The sequence below is a fragment of the Zonotrichia leucophrys genome, chromosome 11 (assembly GCF_028769735.1).
Source record: "Zonotrichia leucophrys gambelii isolate GWCS_2022_RI chromosome 11, RI_Zleu_2.0, whole genome shotgun sequence".
Lineage (NCBI taxonomy): Eukaryota > Metazoa > Chordata > Aves > Passeriformes > Passerellidae > Zonotrichia > Zonotrichia leucophrys.
Genome location: NC_088181.1, coordinates 12527166 through 12550760, shown reverse-complemented (window position 1 = coordinate 12550760; position 23595 = coordinate 12527166). Strand labels below are relative to the sequence as shown.

The 23595-nt window shown below is 40.4% G+C and overlaps 2 protein-coding genes and 1 long non-coding RNA gene across 8 annotated transcripts in view; 2 read left to right on the top strand and 1 right to left on the bottom strand.

The window, feature by feature from the left end:
* The window catches only part of ADCY7 (adenylate cyclase 7), a 60438-nt gene extending 55626 nt beyond the window's left edge, over nt 1–4812 (top strand). For all 6 annotated transcript variants that reach the window (XM_064723096.1, XM_064723101.1, XM_064723095.1 and 3 more), the window contains 4 exons: nt 310–417; nt 1167–1281; nt 1779–1903; nt 2021–4812. In XM_064723096.1, the coding sequence (XP_064579166.1) occupies nt 310–417; nt 1167–1281; nt 1779–1903; nt 2021–2167 (495 nt within the window). In that variant the 3' untranslated portion in view covers nt 2168–4812. The remainder of the gene's footprint in view (nt 1–309; nt 418–1166; nt 1282–1778; nt 1904–2020) is intronic.
* Nucleotides 4813–6030: 1218 nt separating this feature from the next.
* BRD7 (bromodomain containing 7) lies at nt 6031–19550 on the bottom strand. Its single transcript, XM_064723283.1, has 17 exons — nt 19426–19550; nt 18875–19083; nt 18340–18469; nt 17905–17962; nt 16647–16791; nt 15390–15500; nt 14880–15064; nt 13974–14097; nt 13279–13354; nt 12658–12765; nt 11907–12039; nt 11045–11156; nt 9861–9917; nt 8960–9071; nt 8666–8809; nt 7482–7625; nt 6031–6543 (listed from the first exon to the last, which is right to left on the bottom strand). Exons 1-17 carry the CDS (start codon nt 19472–19474, stop codon nt 6479–6481), a joined length of 1962 nt encoding a protein of 653 aa, XP_064579353.1. The 5' UTR covers nt 19475–19550; the 3' UTR covers nt 6031–6478.
* Nucleotides 13133–18302, top strand: LOC135452835 (uncharacterized). The gene is made up of 2 exons (XR_010441712.1): nt 13133–13237; nt 17877–18302. It is a non-coding gene; the product is annotated as an uncharacterized LOC135452835 (long non-coding RNA).
* Nucleotides 19551–23595: the final 4045 nt, after the last annotated feature.

The following is a 23595-nucleotide window of genomic DNA, read 5'->3' as shown; positions in this document are numbered from 1 at the left end:
CAACCTTGAAAGATATTTTCTCATCTGGTTGGGATTTTCAAGTACATCATCTAATTTATCAGAAGTATGGTTTGAGAGTCCTGACTTTAGGGACTTTATTTCAGTACTTCAGTGCTTTCATTTCTCCTGTGAGTGGATAGAGCAAAACTGTGAAACTAATCCTCAGTATTTTATCTAATCTTCATGTGAGTGATAGTATTGCTGGAGATGTTTAATGCTTATGGTAGACAGCATAAGATTTCTGGTTAAATACTACACTGAAATGAGGTATTAAAGTCTCAAGTTTTTGTTTTCTTTCCATTCAAACAGCTCTTGTTAAAACCTAAATTTAGTGGTGTTGAAAAAATAAAAACAATTGGAAGTACTTACATGGCAGCAGCTGGTCTCAGTGTTACACCAGGCCAGGAGAACAACCAGGTATGTTGGCTCTGAATCTGCCTTCAGAATTCTGTGGGTGCAAAGGTGTGTTCAAAGTAAAAAAATGTAACATGCTATGAAAAAGTAAATCATGAACAGTGACTTTGTGAAATGTGGAAAAAGGTGACAAAATTATATTGTCTCCTGTTGAATTCACTATTTATCTCCTAGTTCTATTTTATTTCTGAATTAAGGTTTTCAGTCTGTAATCCCAGCATACCTTTTACATCTTTCATCTTTGATTCCAGTAGTTTAACATTCCTAGATGCATAAGAGAAGGGCTCTAATAATAAGGGAGTCAAAGTGTGGGAGCCAAAGAAAAGGCCATCTCAGAGCTGGACAGTAGCTTTCTGTGATACCTGAGAACTGGCACAGAAAGAGAATCCTCAAGTGCCACATTAGGTCTGTTACCCAGAAGAATTAATACCAATTTCTCTGGCTCATTTTCAGTATAGCAGGTTTGTGTATGACATTAAGATGCATATAATAATATACCCAAAATATGTAAAATTAAAGGTGAAACCCTAAAGGACAGAAAATAATTTGTTAGAAAATTTAATCATATCAGGCTTTTTGCCTCATAGACATCCCAACTGTATTTAATGAAGTTTTGAAATTCTGCATTGACAAGGATGAGTGATCTCATCCTTATAAGCACTCCAGTCACTCTAGTACTGCTTTGGAGTAGCAGCCTGACACAGCCTTTCATGTTGTAATTTGGTGATTAATCTGTGTTATGACTTGCACAGGATAGGGAAAGGCAGCACGCTCACATTGGGATTATGGTGGAGTATGGGATTGCCCTGATGAGCAAACTGGATGGCATCAACCGACATTCCTTCAACAACTTCCGCCTCCGTGTTGGTGAGTTCTGTTTGTGGGGTGTGGCTCCACAGCTCAGGCAGGTGAGAAATGGCAGGATGAGGTAGGTCCAAGTGCTGAATAGCCAAAGGCAATATTGTCTGGTCAGCTGTTCAGACAGGCCAAGCTCCTCCATGGATGGGCTTTTTCTCATCACTGGAGGGAGCAGCAGGAAGAGTGCAGCTGGATGACTTTGGAGGAAATGGAGTTAGTGACTGTTCACTAAAGACAGCATTGTCATTACAATGCTCATTTCTGTATATTAAAAGTAGAAGAGCAAGAATTTTGCTTTGTGGCCTAGACTTCCTATTTTGCAATGAGTGAGTCACTTCACATCTCCTGAGCCTCAGTATGAATACTTATATAGAACAGTATTAATACTGATTGCTAGAAAGGCGTTGCAGAGTTAAGCTTTGGGATGTTTCTTTCCCCTGAAGCTACAGCAAACACAATCACATCCCTTCCTTCCTCAGTAATGACACCTGCCTGTGTTTCTGCAGGGATCAATCATGGCCCTGTGATCGCTGGGGTGATTGGTGCCCGGAAGCCTCAGTATGACATCTGGGGCAACACTGTTAATGTTGCCAGCAGAATGGAGACCACAGGGGAGCTTGGCAAGATCCAGGTAAAACTATGAGCCTTGCAATGTCCAAGGCATTATTTCTAATTGGTTGTGGAATTTTGCTTTAATGTGAATAATCAGAAGAATTTCACAAGAGTTTCTAATTCTTTTCACACAAAGGTCACCGAAGAAACAAGCAAAATACTACAGGAGCTGGGATACTCATGTGAATGTAGGGGACTCATTAATGTCAAAGGCAAGGGAGAACTGAGGACTTACTTTGTTTGCACTGAGACAGCCAAATTCCAAGGCATGGGACTGAACTGAGGCTACAATGAAGTTAATCAAAATAGACTTAGATCTGCCTCCCTTCTGTGAAGACGTAGAATTTCCCTCCTTATGTGAAGGACTTTATTCTAAAAACATGTATATACTGTTCCTATCTCTTCTACATCTCAAGATGAGAGATTTTTTTTTTTTTTTAATAAAGAAGAATTCTGAGAAGTTCCTAGAAGATACACGACCATCAGTCTGAAAAAGACTACTTTTTCCTGAAGTAATTTGAGGATTTACCTGGAATTGCCATGAAGCATTTTCAGTTAGTTGCTTTCCTTACCTGCACTGGGAGTCTTAACAGCTCCGGTGACAGCCGGTGTGGATGCACTGTAGAACTAATTCCCTTGTTAAAACATTCCATTGCCTGCTTGACACACATCTGCTTCCAGTATTGTGTTTGTCCTGATGTGTGTGCTGCTACTGAGGGCACTGCTGTCCTGCTTTTAATGCTGAACACACTGCACAGCACAAGACAGCTGAGTAATGGGAAGAGGAATGCAAGGAAACTCAAGTGTGCCACATGATAACTGTGCTGAGCTTTTGGGAAAAAACCTGAATTGCACAGTGTGGGGTCACTTCACCACCCTGCCTCCTCCACTGCAGTACCTTGTGTTATGCAAATGTTTTCATGACCAAGAGCTGATCAGAAATAACTTTAATCTTGTTCACTGTGTTTACATTATATCACATGTTCTCCTTTGTATTTCTCTGTAATTAGTGTCTGTATGTGCATTTTGTTCTGTCATGGTAAATCTTTTTTACTTTAAATTTCAAAAAGTACAACTGATGGTGAGGAGCACAGGGATCAGGCTCTGACAGCAGCTGGTGTTGCTGATCCCAGCAGGAATTCTGATCCTATGCTGTGTTCTTGAGGGCACTTAGGGAAGAAAAAAAACCCTGTTCTGAATTGCTGGGAAGCTGAAGAACAGAATTACTAAAATAGTATTAGAAACAGTAGCACATACTGTATAAACAGAACTGTCTCTGTGGTGGGGTTTGCTTTTTTTTTCTGTTCTTATTTCTATGATTTGACCAGCCACTGGCTAGTTTCTACGCCTTTCAAAGGCAGTGCAGTTTTTTTCATAAACTGGTTTTGAAGGTTACAAAAGGATGTATGGAAAAAATGTGTTCATAATGAAATATTTCAGCAGAGCCCCAGTACTGGAAGTAGAAGTAGAGCATTCATAAGATCACTGTGGACATGGTGTAAATTAGTTTAGTTTGTAAGGTTCTTAAGCTATTAGTGTCCTTTGCTAATTTCTACATTGGCATTTTTTACTTACTGCAATCTCCAAATCGGTTTGCTGTTGATGGAGGTGAGTTTGTAAGGCTGACACCTTGTGCCCTGCTATGTCCCTTACCAAGGATGGGCTCTCCCTTTCCCCATACACCAGGTTAGGGCTGGACAGCACAGTGACTGGGGAGTACAACACCTGCCTGGTTGAGCCTTCCTCCTCTACAAGCAGCACTTCCTAATGCTTCTGGGCTTAGCACCAACCTCATCCTGGACAAGTGTTTCAGCAGTCCTGTGCTTCACTGCTGCTTTCTAATTACTGTGTCATTTCTTTAGAAGAGGAAGAGACTATATTTCAAGACAGGAACAAACATAAATATTGTCCAGCTGTGGATTAAAAATCATATGTGTAGTCTTTGTCAGTTTTGTAGATCAAATCTATGTGTGTAGTAGTCTCCAACAGAAAACAGCATGTAAGAAAACCTGAATTTGAGGTTGTGAGTTCAGGCATGGGCTCTGCTGAAGAAAGAAGTGACATACTCACTGTTGTGTTAGTGCAAGTCAGTGTTGTAGCTGAATAAGCCTTCAAACAGCTTTTGCTACTCTTGTATGTTGTGTATTTGTAGTTACAGGTGTTTAGCAAGCATTTCTTTAGAGGTATTTATTGTTTTACAGGACCATGCATGTGCCAAAGGCTCCTTTCAGCAGTCTTTGATGTCATGTTAGGTCAAGTGACCATTTGTCTCATGTATCTATTTTGAAAAGTGCATTATTGCCTATAAATAGAGCTGGCTCTGAAGTGCTCCTGTTCTCAGACCTAGTAGACTGTAGATGTAAGTTATCTATGAAAGAACATTTGCTGTCTGTAACAGCATTTGGAAATGCTTTTGTTTACATGATGTTGCCTGTAAGGCTGGTAACTTAATTGGGTGAAACCTCAGCTCAACCTCATTTGCAGAAGTGGCAGGAAGAGCTGCAGCTTCCAAAGGGGAAGGAGTTGGGTTTGGTTGCAGGTTTAAAAAGAATGCTCACTTGGTGTGCTGTGCACAACCTTCTTGGGGAAGTTAGAAACTGTGTGTAATGAAAAAGAGGATGACTAATTTCTCACCAGAATTGGAACTGTATAATATGAGAGCTATATTCAACCATAGAAAAAGTTCAACTTAACAAGCAACTGTATTGAAATAATTGTTTTCAGCAGTCCTGAGATCGAACTGTGAAACTTAACACTGAAGAAACAATCTTGGTGGAAAAATCTTCCTTGCAGCATTATTTTTTTTTCTTAAGTGGAAAAAATGGCACTGTATCTAATTTGAAGAGCTAATAACATCTGGAACTAGGAATCTGGTTTAAAGAACAAACTTTTGTTTTTACTATGAAATAAAAAGCTTATTGAAACATGTCTGGTTTTGCAATTATTTTGATGGAGATACCCATGAAAAGGAGGTATGTTTTTTTATAGTGCTGCACACTTAATGGAAATGTTTTTGGTGATAAACTAAACTCAGTATTTATCTTTCTAAAAAATGTTGCCAGTAGAAAATGCTTAGAGTGACATCCACGTGTTCAACAGCTGATGAGAAATACTTCTGTCACCGGCAGCCACCTCCTGCACCATCTAAAAGGTGAGTGATGGGCAATGAGATGCTAGGGAAGGAGCCAGTAAGGATTGGCTGGCACATTTGCCCTGAATCTTGTCATCCTTTTGTAGCATGAAAATGATTTAAATGGTAATAGAAGAATTCATTTCTTGGGGTAATAATTCATCTGCTATTACCTAGAACTGAAAAAACTCCAGTGCTGACTGTTAAGTCTTCTGGGACAATTGAAACTACTGGAGAAAAACCCAGGCTGACAGTTAACAACTTTGCAATATGTTTTAGTAATTGTGAAAGTTTAAAAACAAATCTTTCTGCAGCATTTGCAGAGAGGAAGGAAGGGAGGAAGGAAGCAAGGATGATGTTGGCCAGAAGACTGAGGGGAAAGGGTGGAATTCACAATACTCAATAATGTAGGTTACCTCTTCCTTCAGTTCCCTGCCACTGCACACATCAGCAATGGCTGGAACCCTACAGCTCATTCCTCTTGACTCCAGGGTTATACTGGAATCAGGGATTAAAAAAAGCAACATTCAAAACCAATTAAGGATGCCTATGGTAGAAGCCATGTGTGCAGCACTGTGTGATGGTGTGAGAGCAATGGGGAGCACTGGGAAAGCCTACTTGGGTGTGCCACTGGCTGCACCTGTACCCAGGCAATGCTGGAGCTCTGTGCCTGAGAGCTGGGCTGCTGCTCTGCACCTTTGCTCAACAGGGAACTGTCCCTTCATGTGAGAAGGCTTTCTGATAAGCAGGCCTAGAACCATTATCCAGGCAGTATCTGCTAATAGCTCTGCATAATAAGAACTGCCTGCCTGAGTGTCTCAGAGATGACTGTACCACACCCATGGGGTATTTGTACTTGCTGACAGTAAGTGTTAATCTCACTTCTGGTCATGGGCCTGAGCTTGCCCTCCAGTTTAGGATATTGTAAGTACACAGCAAGGTTTCTCTAAGAGGAGATTAATCCACATTCAAATATCACAAAGCTGAGCTTTTTTTAATTCATCACACTGCACCAATTTTGTATAAAAAGTTTATTTCTCTTCCTCATGTCCATGAGAGTTGCACAGTAATTTTAAAAAGGGGGATTTGCAGACACTAATGATGTTTGCACTAACCAGACTCAGAGACAAGTCTATACATTGCTTCTAGAAACTTTTGGTTGAGTCCCTGCACCATACATAGGCACATTGTCATTATGCTTTGACATTTCCAGACACTTGGTAATTTAGGAAAACTTAAATGCGATAGAGGAGCTAAAAAACATTAGAGAATGCAAAAAGAATAATTTAGTGCATTTACATAGCAGAAGTAACTAATACAAACCCTTCAAATGCCATCAGCTCCAAAATTTAATAAACAAAAGTAGTTTAACACACAATAAACACACGTGGTGAATGCACCTGAAGGACATTTACCTGGTTCTTAAACAGAATCAAACAAACAACTGTAAGCTGAACAGAATCTTCAGCTTGTAACTGCACCACACTCATTTTCAGGAACAGTGATGGTCTTTTTAGGCTCTTCAAAGTCTGAAAGTTGACAACAGATAGCAGGTCACTGACCACAGAATGCTCAAGTGAAGACATGCATTTACAGCAGATCATGCCTCAGCTCATTTGCTTTTTATGTAGTTAGCTGTTTGATCTTCAAAAGTCCCAGAAAATCCTGAGTTTCATCTGGTTCTGTTACAAAGCCTCTATGTAATGTTATGGAAAAGAAAAGGCTCAATAATTTTGAAATTGAAATTTCTTGAGCAATTTCCTTAGAAATAAGAATGAGTTCCTGAATTAATTCTGCTCTTTCAGTTAAAATGTTATTTAATGAAAACTTTCATAAACCACAGATTGAGTAAGTTTGTTATGTGAATTATGTTTTGTGAGAGGAAATTCTTCCTGCCCTGCCCTAACTCTGGGTGCTCTTTTGCTGTGCATGTTATAAATGGGGAAGGAGAGGGTCTGGCACTGATTCCACTGACCAGACTCCCTAATCCAGCAAAAACAGCCACTACTTTTGGCTGGATAGGGTGAGCTGAACTCACACTGTCAGGTTGCAAAGCATGGCAGCTGGCCAAACTAAGCAAAAGGGGTGCACAGCCAAAAGCCTGGAGAAGAAGGAATCACGATGTTCTCATTTTAGCAAGTGAGGAATTTTAACTCCTCTCTTGCAACCTCAAGCAAAATGGAAAAACTAAAATTAAATGTATTACTGAGATTTAAGATCTGGCAGTGCTGTAAGATGGATTGTAAAGAAACGATGTAGCTGAACCAAAGTTCCATACACAAAAGATTCAATTTGGACTGAAACCAAAGGCAGCAACTTTCCATTTAAAACAGAATTTAAAAAGGAGAGAAGAACTGAAAATTGGAACCACACTACTGCAAAGTTTTACCATAAGCCAGTCTAAGGATTTGCAGATGTGGTTTTGTTCCAGCTGAACAGATGCTACAAGATGTTTTCATATACTCACCCTCTGTCAAATCTACCCAGCTGTCCTCTGTCTCAGGCAGAGGGACCGAGATTCCCATTGCTTTGCGGATGCCGTAGGTACTGACAATGTCACCTGGAGTCACTTGCTGGGCCAGCTCCTTCAGGTTATTGGTTACTCTCTCCGCTGGCAAAGACAAGAGGATGTGTTTATATGCTATCTATAGACACCAAATTGCTGGATCACCCTGCAAACAGTTCCATTGTTTAGTACAAAGGCAACCATGTTAAATAATATTTCTAGACCAGAAGAGCTGTGTTGTTCTGTGTGCAGCCATGCAAGACATCCTGGGAACCAAGAGACAAAGTGAGAAGAACAGGAGGAATGAACAGCTGCTGGCCAAGGCTTGCTGCCATCAGGAAACACCAGAAGTTAAAGAGTAAGTTAATGAAACCTGGGCCACACATGCAGCAGCTGGGAGAGGGCTGGTGGCACCCACACAGCACTGCTGTTAGTAATAGCTGGAATCTGGGCTTCAGCACAAAGCTTTGGATATAAAGAGAGACTGTTCTTGTTGCTACAAATGTGGTTTTCCCTCAAGAAGGAAGCCATAAGTAGTGAAACATAAAAAAAGATAGTATTTGATCTGGTTTAGAACTTGGTCATATTTCTTAAGTAATGGGGAGATTATCCAATCACATCCATGTGGTCTAGTTTAGACCATGAGCAGTCTTGCACAAGTCAGTTTTACTTGCCAAACAGGCACTCTGCACAGAGGGCTGCCATTAACGAAAGCTGTGTAGCTGACCTGTGAGACAAGCAGGTTTGCTCAAATAACTAAAAAATGTATGACTGGTATTAATTACTGATAACCAGATCCATCCTGAACCAAAGCTGGCTTTGCAATAATAACTTGGTTATACTTAAGCAGACCTGTTCAAAGACACTGCAAAACTCAGGGAGTTATTGGTACTTGGGTATTGTCTGCCCCATGGCACACAGAAGTTTCAATCACTTCTAGGGGCATTTAGGAATAAAGAGGGAATACTTGCAATTACTATTCAAGATTTTCATCTGGCTTTACATCCAAAGAAGTTTAAGTTAATCCTCTAGGCCTAACAGAGCATATAATCTACACTACAGCCCTTGAGATTTTTTTTTCTTGGAGTTGATACCAGTTGGGACTTCATCAATTCTGGAAGAATGATCAGAAAAAGTGCATTTACCCAAGTGCATTTCTCTGTAAGATGGACCCAGAAGACAAATCATATTAGGGGGTGGTTTTGTGCTCAGTCGTTCATTCTGAGCATCCTGGAGTTCTCTGAGCAGCTTTGTAGTTTCATCAAGTTTCCTTTGGAAGATTTCAGCCTCTGTTTAAAGAGAAAAAGAAAGTCCTGACTAGTAAGATCTAAGTAAAGTCTATTTACTTTATGATACAAAATATTGTAAGGGACTGAGAAACTGAAGGAGTTACAGACATATTAGAACTTTGACTACCTCAGGAAGGAAGGAAGACTCACCTTCAGAATCAAACTCTTCTATAGGCATGCCAAAGTTTGTAACTGCCTTTAGAGCTGTCAGTCTGTCACTATTAGCAGCGTCCAACCTGGCAGCAATATCAATTTCCATAATCTGAAAAAAAACCCCAGCAAGTAATAATTTAGATAATACTTAGCTCAGCCTTGAAACAACAAAATTGTCTGGGGAAGATCAGAACACAAAGGTAAAGTTAGCCTGCTCTACAAAAGTAAGTGAACATACAGAGGGAAAGCTGAAAAGACACTCTATAACTTACTGTTCCATAATTATTGTTTATTCATTCTATTTCATATGCAAATAGAAGACAGCATCTGCCAAAACCACTGGGAATAGGCACAAATGATGTGGTAACTTAAGACAGCATCCCAATTAAAAAACAGTTTAAAAATTCCTTCAGCTCACCTAAAGGAGATTTTATCAAAGATCTGGCTGCAGATGAAGGGGTGCTTCAGGAGAGCACCCCTAGAACAGCTTTCTCTAACTGAGCAAAGTTTGGGTGGAATGATTTGAGATCTATAATGTATTGCCCATAAGGGGCACAAAGTGAGAACTCAGACTGCTACACATCATGTGGCATCTTACACTCACACTACAAATTCATGTTAAACAAAACCAGATTAAGATAGAAACAAAGCTATAGCTCCAAACAACCACAAACAAAAATACATAAGCATTTTCTTCCAGTTCTCTTAACATATAGTGAAGACTTAATGTTTTGGAGAACCTTACTCTCCTCATGTCTACAAAGGGGCACACAATTTTCAGAAGATTTGCAGCTTGTCCAAGTCTCAGTGTTGTTGTACAGTCCTGAAAGTTTTAGGCCATTTTGTAACTGTGAGCTTGGACAGGTTGGTTGGAGAAGTTAATAAGGAGAAACTTTACCTTTACATCTTTCATTGCATCACTTCTTTCCTGTGGGCCTTCAGCTTCCTCACATGGCTGAATAAAGAAAGGATTTTTAAAGAAGGCATTAAAATTACTCTTTTAAATTCAAAGTAAAATCTTACAAGATGCCATATTTTAGGTAAGTATGCAATGTCATAATGTGCTTTCACTGCAAAGTAAGTTATAATGCAGCTATTTTTTTTAGGGTCTTTCTTGGGGTACTAATGTTTACTGAAATACATTTTTTCAGCTCAGGTTTTATTTCTCTTTGCAAAGTTCACAGTGATGTCACATCAGAGACTATTTACTGGGGTGCAGGAAGAAGAGGAAGGGTGGTTATTAGAGGCTGAAACGTTTTCTGTTTCTCTATGCAATTGTATTTCTCTTAATACTGCCAGAGTAAGAGGCCAGACCCTGACAGTCAGTGCCACTACTGGGTATAAGAAAAGAGATAACATGTAATGCTAAAGGAAAGGTGTGAGCTGAGGCAAAAAGGTCCATGAACTTTTTCTAGTATTAACTTAGTATTTGACCCATTAGTAAAAGGCTACAATCTGTTTATTTCAATATGATTTTGATTTGAACCTCAAAGCAAGACTTCCAGTTAACAGGAACTGTTCTGAGGAGGTTCTCAAACAATTCTTGGATTGTCAATTAAGGTTATCAAATGATCTCCTTTGATTCCAGTTATGTATAACATGGACAGGACAGGAATTTCCTAAGCCTTTGAAGTCACTGTTCAGTATTTTTACATAGTACATGTTTGAGTTTAAAAGCACAGTACCAAGTAAAAGGAAAAATTACATATTAATTCACCTGGACTAAACAGTGGCAGCTAGGAATGTGATAAAATTTACATGTAAAAAAAGCCTGTCAATGATCACCTTAATTTTAAACAACTGCTTATTGGTCTTGAAACAAGAGTTAGCGATAATGGGAATGGGATAATGGACAAAGAATGGGTAATTATATCTCTATGTACAATATGTTAATATTCACTCATTAACAATACAATAATTCCTTTCCAGAAAATCCTGCCACTGGAGGCAAAGACCAGTCTTTGACTCTCCAATTCTATCAGTTAAAAGGAAGGCCATCAATAGGATTAGCATCATCTTTCTCTTGCTTTAGAGCTTGTGTGCTAAAACCAAAGGCCAGATAGTACAAAAATCCACTCTTACCATTTCTAGTTCTCTGAGAGCTCTAGAATGTCCTCCTTTAGTTAGAACATCCAGCAAACTATCAGCCATTAAGAGAGGATAATCCTGGGATTTCATAAAAAAATCTTGAATACTGAAAGAATAAAGGTAGTTAAGGTAACTACATTCATATCAAACATTTAATGTAAAAACGTTATGTAAGGTCAAACCAGTATGTACAGCACAGAAAGCACAAAAAGTAGCACAGGATCTGATCAAAATGGATTGCTTTAGTTTAATCATGCCTGCCTTCTGTAGCTGAGGAATCCAGTCTGAATGGGACCCTGGAAAACTTGGTAAAGTGGAGTCTCAGGCAGCTGCACCAACACAAAACCAAACTTGCCTAGGCCCTTCACATTTACACTGTACTAAAGTATTCCTGCCTTTCCTAACAATCTGTATCACTGTGCCTGCTCCTTGTACAATTCTCACAAAACAAAGGGACTTTGACATTTTTGCAATCAAAAATAAGAAACCATTAGAATTATTTTTATAAAGCTCATTCAAGGCAGTAATTAATGTGAAAAAAACCCCACCAGTTTATACAAACATTTCTACAACTCAATATTCTGGCTTTGAACATGAGTCCTTCAGTTATAAATACATCTAAGTTTAGATAGTGTATTCCTAGGTTTCAGCAGCATAAAAATTCTTCCATCTTGGCTAATTTCACTTCAGAGGCAGGCTCTTCTACTGAAGTGTTTGTTTCTAACACAAACAAACCCCTGTGAGCTCTAAAGACAGCAGGGCTTCACTCCACAGCAAAGCCAGCCCATCCTGCAGAGTTGCACACAACTACCTCTGTCCTTGGGAGCTGTACTGTGCACCCTGCTCGCTGGGTTACCTGGAAGATCCTTGGTTAGAGTCTTCCCCATATGTTGAGTAGATTAGGTCAGAATCTTCTTTGCTTATGTTGGCAAATGTTGAATCATATGTTGGTGCATAGGAACTGAAGGGTCCGTAATTCAAGTATGTCACTAATGAATAACAATAGCATTAATTATTATCCTGCTTTGCATGCTTCAGAAAGAAATGAGAAGGGGTTGTAAAACAGTCCTCAAGAAAAAATTGTGAAGGAATGTATTTCTTAAGGTGAAAACATGCCTTCACTGAACACCATCTGTTCACAAGGTAACAATTTTTAGTAAGATCTAAATCAAATGCATTTGTATTTGCAAATATGTCATAAACACCACTTTGAGCCTTAGCACAACATGAAGAGTCTGATGCTGGGAAAAGGTTCTCAGGCTCACCCTGGCTCTTTTAAAGCCACTAAAAACCTTTCCCCATCTGGTTGTTTCTCTTCTCAGTGTAGTTAAAAAGTATCTTGCCCCTTTTGTATGTGTAACTTAAACTGGGCTCTGTGATGAGCTGTTTAATTGTGCAATGGATACAAAGAATCACAGAATGGTTTGGGTTGGGAGGGACCTTAAAGATCACCTAGTTCCAACCCCTCTGTCATGGGCAAGGACATCTAATAATGTGCTTTATCTTTAGAAATACTTAGTTCCAAATTTATGTGCTAGTAACAAGATCAATACGCTTTGTTTATATAAAAGAAAGATTTGTATTTTTTTTTAAAAATCAGCACTTACCTGGAGTAACTTTGTTTCTTTTATCTTCTTTGAACCCCTGTAATGTATTAACTCCTGACTGAAGCCTTCCAGCTGTCATTCCCAGCTTTACAGGGCAGTAACCTGGCTCTGCAATAGGACATACCAAAATACAGAAACAGAGAAGGCTTACAAAGATGACCAACTCATTTAATACTCATAGCTAAGAACTCAAAATAAACAGGACATGGCTCTCAAAGTGTGCTTTCCTATCCAAATGCTTCATGCTAATGATCTGGGACCCAGACAGTTCCTAATTCTAAAACATCTCTGGCCTTCTGGCTCAGCAGACACTGCACTCTGTACATGGACCAGAAATAAGAGGATCCCAAGAAATTCTCCAGCAGCAAAAGTGTTCTTTTGCAGCTTCCACAAACAGCTGACACAAATCAGAGAAGCAACAGCACTGAGGGCATCCACCAGCTGCTTCTAACAGCCACAGCTGAGGCACATCTATGTGATTTCTCAGCTGCAGCTTTTCCAATCCAGATCTTTATCAGGCTGGAAAGAGGCATTCAGTTCTTGGCCAGGATTTGCTCATCTGCCCCTGCAAAGATGCCAGGTACGTGGAAGTCACTTGTTCCCTGAACCATGCCAACTCACCTCCTGCAGCGAGGTCAACGGGGTTAAGAAGGCCCAGGGTTGTTGTACCATCTGGTTTTCTTCTTTCAAATTCACACTGAAATAAGATTAGACTATTTTAATTTACATAGTACTTGAAATTTATGGTCCTTAAACTAATGAAAACATTTAATGAAACTGTCCTATCTGCAGGAATAAGAAAGGAAATCAGCCACTCAAAATTGAGTGTTGCTTTAAATTTTTACTTTCACTAGATAGTTTTATTATTGATATAGGCACAAAGAATTAAGATGTTAGGATAAATATTAATGTTTCTGCAGAGGCCCAAGTGACAAAAAATGTAGAAAATGAAACAGGCACAGTATTACCAATCTGAGTTTCTTCTCCTGTAATGTTAATAACCTTTGGTCAGGTATGTGTCTGTGTCAAAACTACAAGATTTTTTGCAGGTCAGATTTAGTTTCTTGAGCTTTCTACTATTCATCTTTTTCTATTACTTTATTGAAAATTTTAGCTCAACTTGCTCTGCTGATGAAATTCAGCATGCATTCAAATTGCACTTTTTTTTAAACTTTATGATGTTACATAGATGATCAATGGTGTAAAATGGTGTAAGCTGCAGTAAAAGCAGGTATGAGGTTTCAACTGATGTTAGAGGCCAAGGAAACCTGATTTATGGAAAAGGGAAAGGAGCTACCCAATCCCCCAGTGCTTACCTGGCTGTTTGCAAGGCGCCTGGTTAACTTCCCTCCAGACTCCTTCACAATCCGATCAATCTGCTCCTGTTCCCTTTCCAAGCTATTGCTCCGTAACTTGTCTTCAAGCAGATCTTTATCCTTCCTGTGAATGCACCCACACAGCTTAGAGACTAGCTGGACACCAGCTGGCTAAATAACACACCAGGATACTCTGACAATAGTTTTAGCCAACTCTGGTTTTGTAGACAAAACAACTAACAACAAAAAAGAGTGCTATTGAATGTGACTGTATTTAATACAGCTGGGGAAGGCATGTGACAAAGGTTTACATCAGTAAACCTTTACAGTTAATAACTGTAAAGGTCTCTGTAAAGATCTCCCACAAAACTAAGATACTCTTGGACTATTGGGTGCTCTTAATTTTAGTATCCAGCATTTATTTACCTAAATAGTTACCATCTTCATATCTGGTATTTCTAGAAATGAACAGCTATTTCAGAAAGTACACTTTCTGTAGCTAGGCAGCTGCATGTTTCAAATACAACTACTATGTAAACAAACAAAGAAAAAGTAATCAAAATTGGTTCTGTAGCTTTTTACACCAAAATGTTTAAAAGCACATGTTTGCAAGCTTTCTCCAAAACTTCATGGTGTCCATGAAATGGACACTAAACCAGAAAATAATTGAAGGAATGGAGTTGATGAACAGTACATGGTTACCTACACTCAAAAATGATTGTATCAGAAATTATTCTAAACTTATTTGGTTTTAATAGATGATGATGCTTTATGTAAGTTTTGATCCCTTGAGAAGAAAATGTCTAAGCAGTACCAGAGAGAAACCCACACCCACTCAACCCTAAGTCATCTTGTTTCTGTAGCATTTAAAAGGTGTATCCTACAGTGAGTCAGATAATACTTCACTTTTTGTGCTCTTTGCTGGGTGTTTTGAATGCTTTGGTGTCACCATCCATAGGTTCTCCTCTGTCTTTCCCAGGACCATTTTCCTCTTCCCCAGTTTGCTGCAGATCTGTCTTGTCCTTCTGCTTCCTTGTCTTCTGCAGGTCAGCCATGAATTCTATACTTTGCTTCAGGCTCTGAATTCTCTCCTGAATAGCATCAAAATCCTTTTATTTGCTGCTTCAATTAATCTTTTTGTAACCTACCCATAGAAACTCATTTCATCTGAGTTCTTTCTTACACAAGCAAACAAACAGAATCTAGAAGGTGAAATACTAAATGCAACTATTTCTGTAATGACTGATCTGGCAGCACTACTAAAACAATGTACTATTTGTATTCCAATATACAAGCATTTGACAAATACCATGCAAGGTTTCATTAATTTTCAAGAGATCCCTGTAAAAGGGATAAACAGAGATCAAAAAGAGAAGCAGTATACTTTTGAATATTTTGTTTGGTGTTTTTTGTTACCTGGCTAAGTATCTTCATCCCTGAGTGCAGCAGTTTTTTTGCAGCTTTGTAGTAAATGGTGTCTGGTTTGTTGTAAATCATTGCATTATTACACATCAGTTTGAAGTTATCCTGTTCAAACATGAATAATTTTGGAATGAAAGTTAATTTTACAGTGTACTATACTGATACTTATATCTGTGTTGCAAATGGGGTGTCTTGAGCTTTAGGGAAAAAAGTTTAGAAGAATACTTTTAATTAATGAATTTAAGAAATCTATTAAAAATGTAAACAGGGATAAGTATGTAACTTTATTTTAAGACTTGAATCTATCAACCCAAAAAACATTCTTAAAGGATTCTTAAGTGTTCAGTACTGTTTGTAGTTTTCCAAGTTTTAGGGAAGCCCTCTTAATTACAACTACCCACCTCCTGGCCACTCAGCAGCCATTAAAACAAAGTGAAGCAACATAACAAAGACAAAGAAAAGCTGCAGTGCAAAGTCAAATTATTACAAAGACTATCCCAAAGTTTTAGTTACAATGAAGAAATGTGTGCTTGTTTGAAATTCAAGTGAGCTAGAAACTGCACTTCTATGCTCACTGCAGCCTCTGCAGGTGAATATGTTTTATCACATCCTCATCATTTACAAAGTTAAAATGAAAAACTAACCAGAAACAGCTGTTACAGCAGGGAATGCTCTTCTTAAGTTTTGGAGATCTAAAGAATGTGCAAGAGAATAAAACCAATGCTATTAACTAACATCTGCCTAATTGACAATTACACACAATCTAGCCCAGTAAAGAACTAGAGTATTTCTGATGAAAAACAAAACAAAACTAGGCCCCACATCTTTTAGAAATTCAAGGAGGCTTTCAACCCAGGCCCTTGAATCCCTTAGGCACACTTCAGCACCAGGACAAGTGGCTGCTGTCAACAGGACCAAGCTCACAGTGCCTTCACTCGCTGATCTCCATAACCAGACTAGTCTGGGAAAAGGAACAGATCTAAACTATGCTGAAGGACAAATGGACAGACTCCATGCAATCCTGCACAAAACCTGAAACCATCTGCATATTTTGGAGATGCACATTTACAAACCAGACGTACTTTCTCCTTTACAGTCAGAACTTACTTGCTCATAAAAATTCAAGAAGAAACATTCCTTGAGGCAGAAGGACTGATTCATTTTGGCATCTTTCTATTCCCGTAAAATACTGCCTTCAAGTCAATTGAGCATAATACACCTCTGTAGTCAAAACAAAATTCAAAACATTACCTTTAACTCTTCTATGGACTGGTACCCATTGTTCTTGATCTTCTCTTTCATGGTACTAAAATCCATTGGGTTTTTAATGATCATGGAATAGCCAGGGGCAATAAAGTCAGTCACAGGAAATGAAAAGAAAGAACTTGGATCCTTTCTGTGAAGAAATGAAAGACATTTTTTTATGTTGCAACTTATAACAAAGACCTGAGTTTAGAATTAAATAGAAAGGAAATAACTAAGCTGAAAAGAAATTAGAACTATAAAGAGAGAAACAGGTTATGTCAGCATAATCTTCCCCTTTTAAGGTTGAAAATATCTCATATGCAGACCCATGTACCAAAAAAGTACTACAAATATATTTCAGAAGTTCTTTCTATATTTTGATAACTATCTGTATACCCCAGAAAATGAAAAAAACCCCAAAATTTTTAAAGGTTCTACATTTAACAAAGGTGTTTTATACCATATTAGAAATAATTAAAAGAAATATGCAGAATATAAGAATATTCTTGTGTTTCATCGCTTACTCAGAAATTATCAGAAGGGAAGAGACAGGGTTCAAAATGAAAAGTGCTGCTTTTTGTATGCACAGAAAGGGAGCCAAAACTAACACAGGCATCTTTTGATAGTTTAAGTTTCTTAAAACTGACATGACATCTAGGTCTTGAAAATTTATGGATAAGAAAAAACTTGCAAACAAAGTTTCAAGCCTAGTGAGACAGCTAAAGGGAAAGATCTTTCAACCACTGTTGCACAAGATACAGATAGTCTTAAAGTCAAGAAATATTATCTTAAATAGGAAACTATTTGAAAAAACTGCAGACTTGATTGTTTTAACCAAAAGACATGTGGTTAGTAAAACAGTAAGAGAACATGGTTGAAGTTTTCAAGTGCATACTTCCTTTTCATAGTAAATAATGCTAAAATAGAAGAACTCGAGGTAAAAGAAACTTTGGCAAGCTAATTATAATCTCTTGTGCCTTCCTTTCAAAAGGTTCCTCTAAAGAAAGCATCATATTATTGGAAAACTTTCCTGGTTTTGAAAGCTTTTAAAAACTACTATGAACTTGAAACTGGAGGTGTTCACAAGAAGCCTAAGCTGAAGAGAAGTTCTAAGCACACTTTCTTAAACTAGCACTTAAATTCCTACAACAGCCCTCTTAGCAATATATTTACTAATATTTTCACTCAGCTTTGTGTGTGGCCCTTCCCTTACTGGATGTTATTTTCCCTTCACAGCTCTGCAAGCCTGTAGCACAGACATTACCTCTGCAGCTGTCTCATGAGTTGATTCAGAGCTTCCTGAAGTGGTGTCTGCTCCACCTCTAGACCAAAAACAAGGAGGAGGAGAAACAGTGTGAGGCAGAACTGACTGCACTTCCAAGATATCAGAAATCAACCAAACAAAACTGATGCACCTTGAGAACTCAGTATAAAGAAAAGAACAGAATGGCAAACCCCCACAATACCTATGGGGGATCTACTTTTCCCATTGCCCTTACTTGACATTCTGTTCACTCTGACAGAAATACCAAAGGAAGTGTACAGAAACCTAATTCCAAACTTTTGTACGAGATGGAGAAAAACACTGACATGGCACAAAATGCCAAGTCACTTACTACAAAGTAAACAAAGAACAATAAAACATGAGTCAATTACAAAAAACATTAATTAGCAAAAGAAATTTCTTGTTTCCCCCTACCCTCCGGCTTGGATAAAGAGCTCGTCAGTGGTTTCTCTGGTGACAATTCCATTCTGACCGGGGTCTGACATTTCAGCTCCTGCTCTCCCTCACTGTCTCCATGGTCTCGATCTCGTTTCTTTTTATCCTCCTGGAAAGATTGTTATGGAAATGTAAGAGCACTTGCAAACCCTGCATTATTTATGTACGTAATGCTCTATAGATTTTTGAAAACATATTCACAAAGTTTAAAAGATAAGAATAGTTCGTAAGTGCTTAAAAATTCCGTATTCTTTATGTACTGTCTCCATCTGCTGGACACTGAAATAATTCAGCCATACAATGCAATGTATCACTGAATTAGGTTTTTAGAAAATGTGACAGCTATGTGGTGTGTATCCTTTAAAAATGAGACAGGAACGCCTCAAACACCGAGGCTGAATATATTCCAGCTTAAGGATGCGAGTTAGAGTCATATCTGCTGACTTTTTGCCGTGAAACCTAGAGAAAGTCAAAACATATTTTTTTGCTAAAATGCAGTAGCATGAACACATACCTTAACTTTTCTCCTCCTCTTCTCCTTTTCTTCACCAGGAACTTGTTTTTCTCCTTTCTTTCTCTTTTTCCTTTTTCTGTCCTTGTGTTTTTCATGTTCAGATTTGTCTTCGTAGAGGCTGGAATCAAGTCCTGCATTTCCAGTGGACAGCTCAGCAACTTCATTTCCTCCAACTTTCAGCACCAGCTTCAGTGGCTTTTCTACGTATTCTTAAACCGGCAGAGAAACAGGCTGTGTGAGTACCAGATAAAACACAGTCCCGTCCTCAATAACCCCACCATCGCTTCTCTTCCTTATGCACCATTTCCTCATTTCCAGTCCCCGCAGCTGCTTCTCCCCCGCGCAGAGCCGAGCCCGCCGCCCATCTCCCGTCCCGGGCCCGCGGGCGGAGCGAGGGCCCCGCTCCCGCAGCCTCAGCCCGGAGCGCTCAAACAGCCCCGGCGCTGGGCCCGGCGGGGCGGGGCGGGCGCCGCTGGGGGCTCCGGGGCCCGCGTCCGCTTCGGGCCGCGCTGCCCGGCGGCCTCTGCCCGCCCACCCCCGGAGGGACCCACCCTCGTAGGGATGTTTGTCCGACTTGTGCTTCTTGTGCTTCTTCCCCATGGCCCCGGCCCGGCCCGCCCGGGACAGGCCGCGCTGTTGAGGCGGAGCCCGGCCCGGCCCCGCGCGGCCCGCAGCGGGCGGTGGCGGCCGCAGCGCCCCCTGGCGCGCCGGAGGTCTGGCGCAGGGCAGCGGTGGGCGGGTGAGCGGTGGTGGGGTCGGGCAGCGGCGGGTCGGGATCCGCCATCCCCGAGCCGCGATCGCCCCGCGCCTGTACGGGCCGAGCTCCGGGCATTTCCCCTTGTGAGCAGCCCCCTCCGCTCCCCGGGCAGCGTCTCCTTTCCAGAACCCTCACGGCATCCTACCGAATCGGAGGATGCTCAAGGCTGGAAGAGCCCTTTCAAATCGTCAAGTCCCGCCGTCAAGCCGGCACTATCCCTAAAGCACATCACCTGAGCCACATGCACGCACCTCTAAAACACTCTAGGAATGGTGACTCCACCACCTCCCTGGGCACCCTGTTTCAAGGCCAGATCACCCGAACAGGGATTTTTTTCCCCCTCCCTTATTATCTATCTGATTTCGCCTGTCCTGCCCCTGCCCGCAGCCTCCGCCGCCCTCTTCCCTCACGCAGCCGCCAGCAGCTCCTCGCTGCTCCCCCGGCGGTGCCCCTTGCTCCCGGCCTGAGACTCGCCGCGCCCGCGTCCCTCTGATCCCACCCTTGGGAACCCGGGCCAGTGCAGCTCTTCAGAGACTTGGGCAGGATTCACGGAGCCACAGAATCACTGAGGCTGGAAGGGACCTCTGCGGCCCTCCAGTCACTCCTGTGACCGGTCAGCACCGTGCCAACCACACCCTGGCACTGAGGGCCACGTCCGGTCTGTCCCTGAACACCCCCAGGGACGGTGACTCCGCCGCCCGAGTACTCGGCCTGAGTCCTGCTGGTTGGCAGAACCCGGTGCGGCAGAATGTCCCGTGCCGTGACTGTGTGTGCCAGGGGCCGAAGGTGACAGCAGCGGGCGGGGTGCTGTGGCAGTCTGTCCTGACAGCAGAGTTTACTCTGCTCCCGGCTGGATGCCCTGCGAGTTTTGCCGGCTTCTTGGCTGCGATGTGGCCACCACCTGGCTGCTGCTGCCGGCCGGGCTCTGGCTCACCACACCCTTAATCTGGAACAAAGGCTCGCTGCTCCTGGAGTTTGAGAACCCGTGCCTAAATTTGTACCAGTGAGGGGAGCAGAGGATGCATCCACCCGAGGAAGGGCTGGCAGAGGTGTGTCGAGGCTGTACCCATCCAAGGGACAGGTCTCTCCTGTGCCCTGGCAAACAGCAGCGACGGCTGTGCCTGTCCTGCGCAGGCTGGGACAGGCTCTGCCTTGCTGCCTGAGTGCCTAAACCTGCTCACTTGTTTTGAAACCAAATACTTTTCAATCAGGTTAAAACTCTAAGGAAAGTATGTATATTGTCCATTACAGGTCAAAAATAAGAAATTCTGATCTCCTAGAAATGCTGAAAGTTGCCCATTTGCCTTGCATGGGAGTGCTTCCAAAACAAGCAACTGTTTTTCAAAATTGAATGCAACGCTAGTAGTATAGTCTTTCAAAGTTAATAGTGTATTGTTGCTATTGCTTAAGCTGCAGTCATTGCTGTTTCAACAGCACTGTGTAGGTATTGTTTTCTGCCAAGACCTCTTCAATAGTGCATCTTGAAATTTCACTTCTCTGAAGTCTGGAGTGCAAAAACAAACTGTTTCTATTTCAAAAGAGAGGCTTTAATTTATTCCCACACAATAGTCCTGTAAGTATTCCTCAAGTTTGTTGAATCATAAATGATGTTTTATAGCCAAAAAGAAAAAAAAAGTTGTTAATTAGAAATTTATTATACGTATGTCTGTACAGAGATACGAGGTTTATTTTGAGAGGTTGTGAAGATAGAGAAAATCTCTTGTCTGCTGTCCATTCAGTCACTGGGAGTGTAATCAGATGTGACAGCTTTGTTTTGCATTTTGCTGGTTACATTACTGTCATTTGGTATCCTACTCAGAGAATTGTGTGGGTGGTGCTCTGGAGTAAACCACAGCTTTCCTGCTTGATCTTACTCCAGTAGTTTGAAATTCAGTTATAATGGGCGCAGTTGTTTTTCTAATTCACATCTGGATCCTTTAAAATTCTTATTGCATATGCAGTGAATGTTCTTAGGCACACTTTAGTGAGAGGTAGAGGGCTTTTGCTTGGGATATGGCCACATGTAGAAAATACAAGACTAGTAAATATTTAAAGGACATGTTTTATGGAATGAAAGAATGTTGCTACATCCTCTGTTCCCACAAGAAGATTGGCAGAGTTTCTAAGGTTTTTTGCTTTAGATATCATATGGTAAGATCATTTGTTCAATTGTTATTCTGAAATTTCCTGACTAATCTTCTCTTGAATTTAATAAAATCTCAGGGAATTACACACAAGTGAGTTATGTGAGACCTGGCCAGTACTGAGAGCTGCTAGGTGTGTCCTTCAACAGCATCCTCTGGGTCAGAGAAGGATATTTCTGAATAGTTAGTCCTCACACACACCCACAATACACACTGGCTTTAGCACCCTTGTCTCTAGCTGTGCTTTCCCATTAGAAGATCAGCATTCCTGCTCCAAACCCCTCATACCCTAACTGGGCATAGTGGCTGAAACGCCATTGGTAAGTCTATGAAGGGTTATCACTGGTAATAGAAAGGTGAGGTTTCATTCTTGTTGGTTGAATGGGCAGAATTAATAATTTCAACTCATTGCATATTTTCTTAATCTGTGTCAAGTTTCTAAAGCACAGATTTTAACTGAAGAGTGAAAGACAATGATGTGTGTTGTTATCACTGTAAGCCACTAACAGAAAAAATGTTCAAAAATAGATCATTGACTCATGAATGGTTTGGGTTGGAAAAGACCTCAAAGAGTCCCTAGTTCCAATCCCTCTCCCATGGACACCTTTCAGTAGACCAGGTTACTCAGAGCTCTATCCAGTCAAGCCTTCAACACTTCCAAGATGTCCACGTGTTTGCACATTTACCTTTTCCATCTTGTAAAGAACTTTTATTGAGATCTGTGGAAAGCATAAGATCATATTAGTGTATGTCATTTAGCTAGACATCAAATGACATAATTATTTAAATTGGTAATGTGGATTTTTTTTTTTTGTTTGTTTTGGTTTCTGCTTCAGGAGGAAGAGGTAGATCCTGGTAACAGCAGAAAGGGTCAGAGGCTGCTTCAAGGCACAGGAGGAGAGGGTGCCAAAGTCTTTGGGAGCAGGTTTCTGTGGATGCACAAGCACATGGCAACCTGGGATGCTAAAGTCACTGGGAGGTTTTCATAAGTGGGTTTGGTTTGTAGTCTGTGACATATGGAAACATTGTAATAAAGTTTTTGTAACAGATATTCAGTTTAAACCAATATTTTGCCCCAACACACCTTTCTAAAAATACCTGAACCCATGTGGCTGAACTAAAGAATGCAGTCAATATTTTATTGATTGTTGAGTTATTAATAAGGCTTTTAAATCAGTTACTCATTAGCTGAAAATGTGATCAATAGAAATATTTTCTTGATTCTGTGAGTATTAAAGGCACATTGTCATTTTCCATGTCCTGATAAAATCCGCTGTGACAGATGGAATTTTTTCCCTTAATTTGAATAGACAGTCTCATCATTATGATGCATTTGCTCTTTTTTCAGTTTAGCACTGAAGTGTCTAATTCATTTACTCATGAAAATAGGCAATTATCTGTTTCTACCCCAAGATCCTTATGACTGTAATAAACTTTACAATAAGGTTGTAAATCAGTCATAGGGATGATTATCTTATTGTCCATAAAGCACTCACATGGATCATGCTATAAGATCTCTGTGTGTGTATATTTGTACAAATCTGTGTTTTGTAAATATCTTTCCTGTGACCTTACCTAAATCCTGCTGCACCTCTTTTAATATCTCTCTTTTGAAGTGAATTTGTGCACCTGAAGAAATACCTTGTTACACACCTCTGAATTAAAATAGCAAAATTTTTGCTAGACGTGCATGAAATTGCATGAAATTTAAACATTTATGACCTTGGTTCTTGGCTGCTATTGCTGCACAGGTAGGGAAAATTAAACAGGATTCAGCTGGATCCTCATGAGAGAGGAATGATGGACGAATGGGATTTATC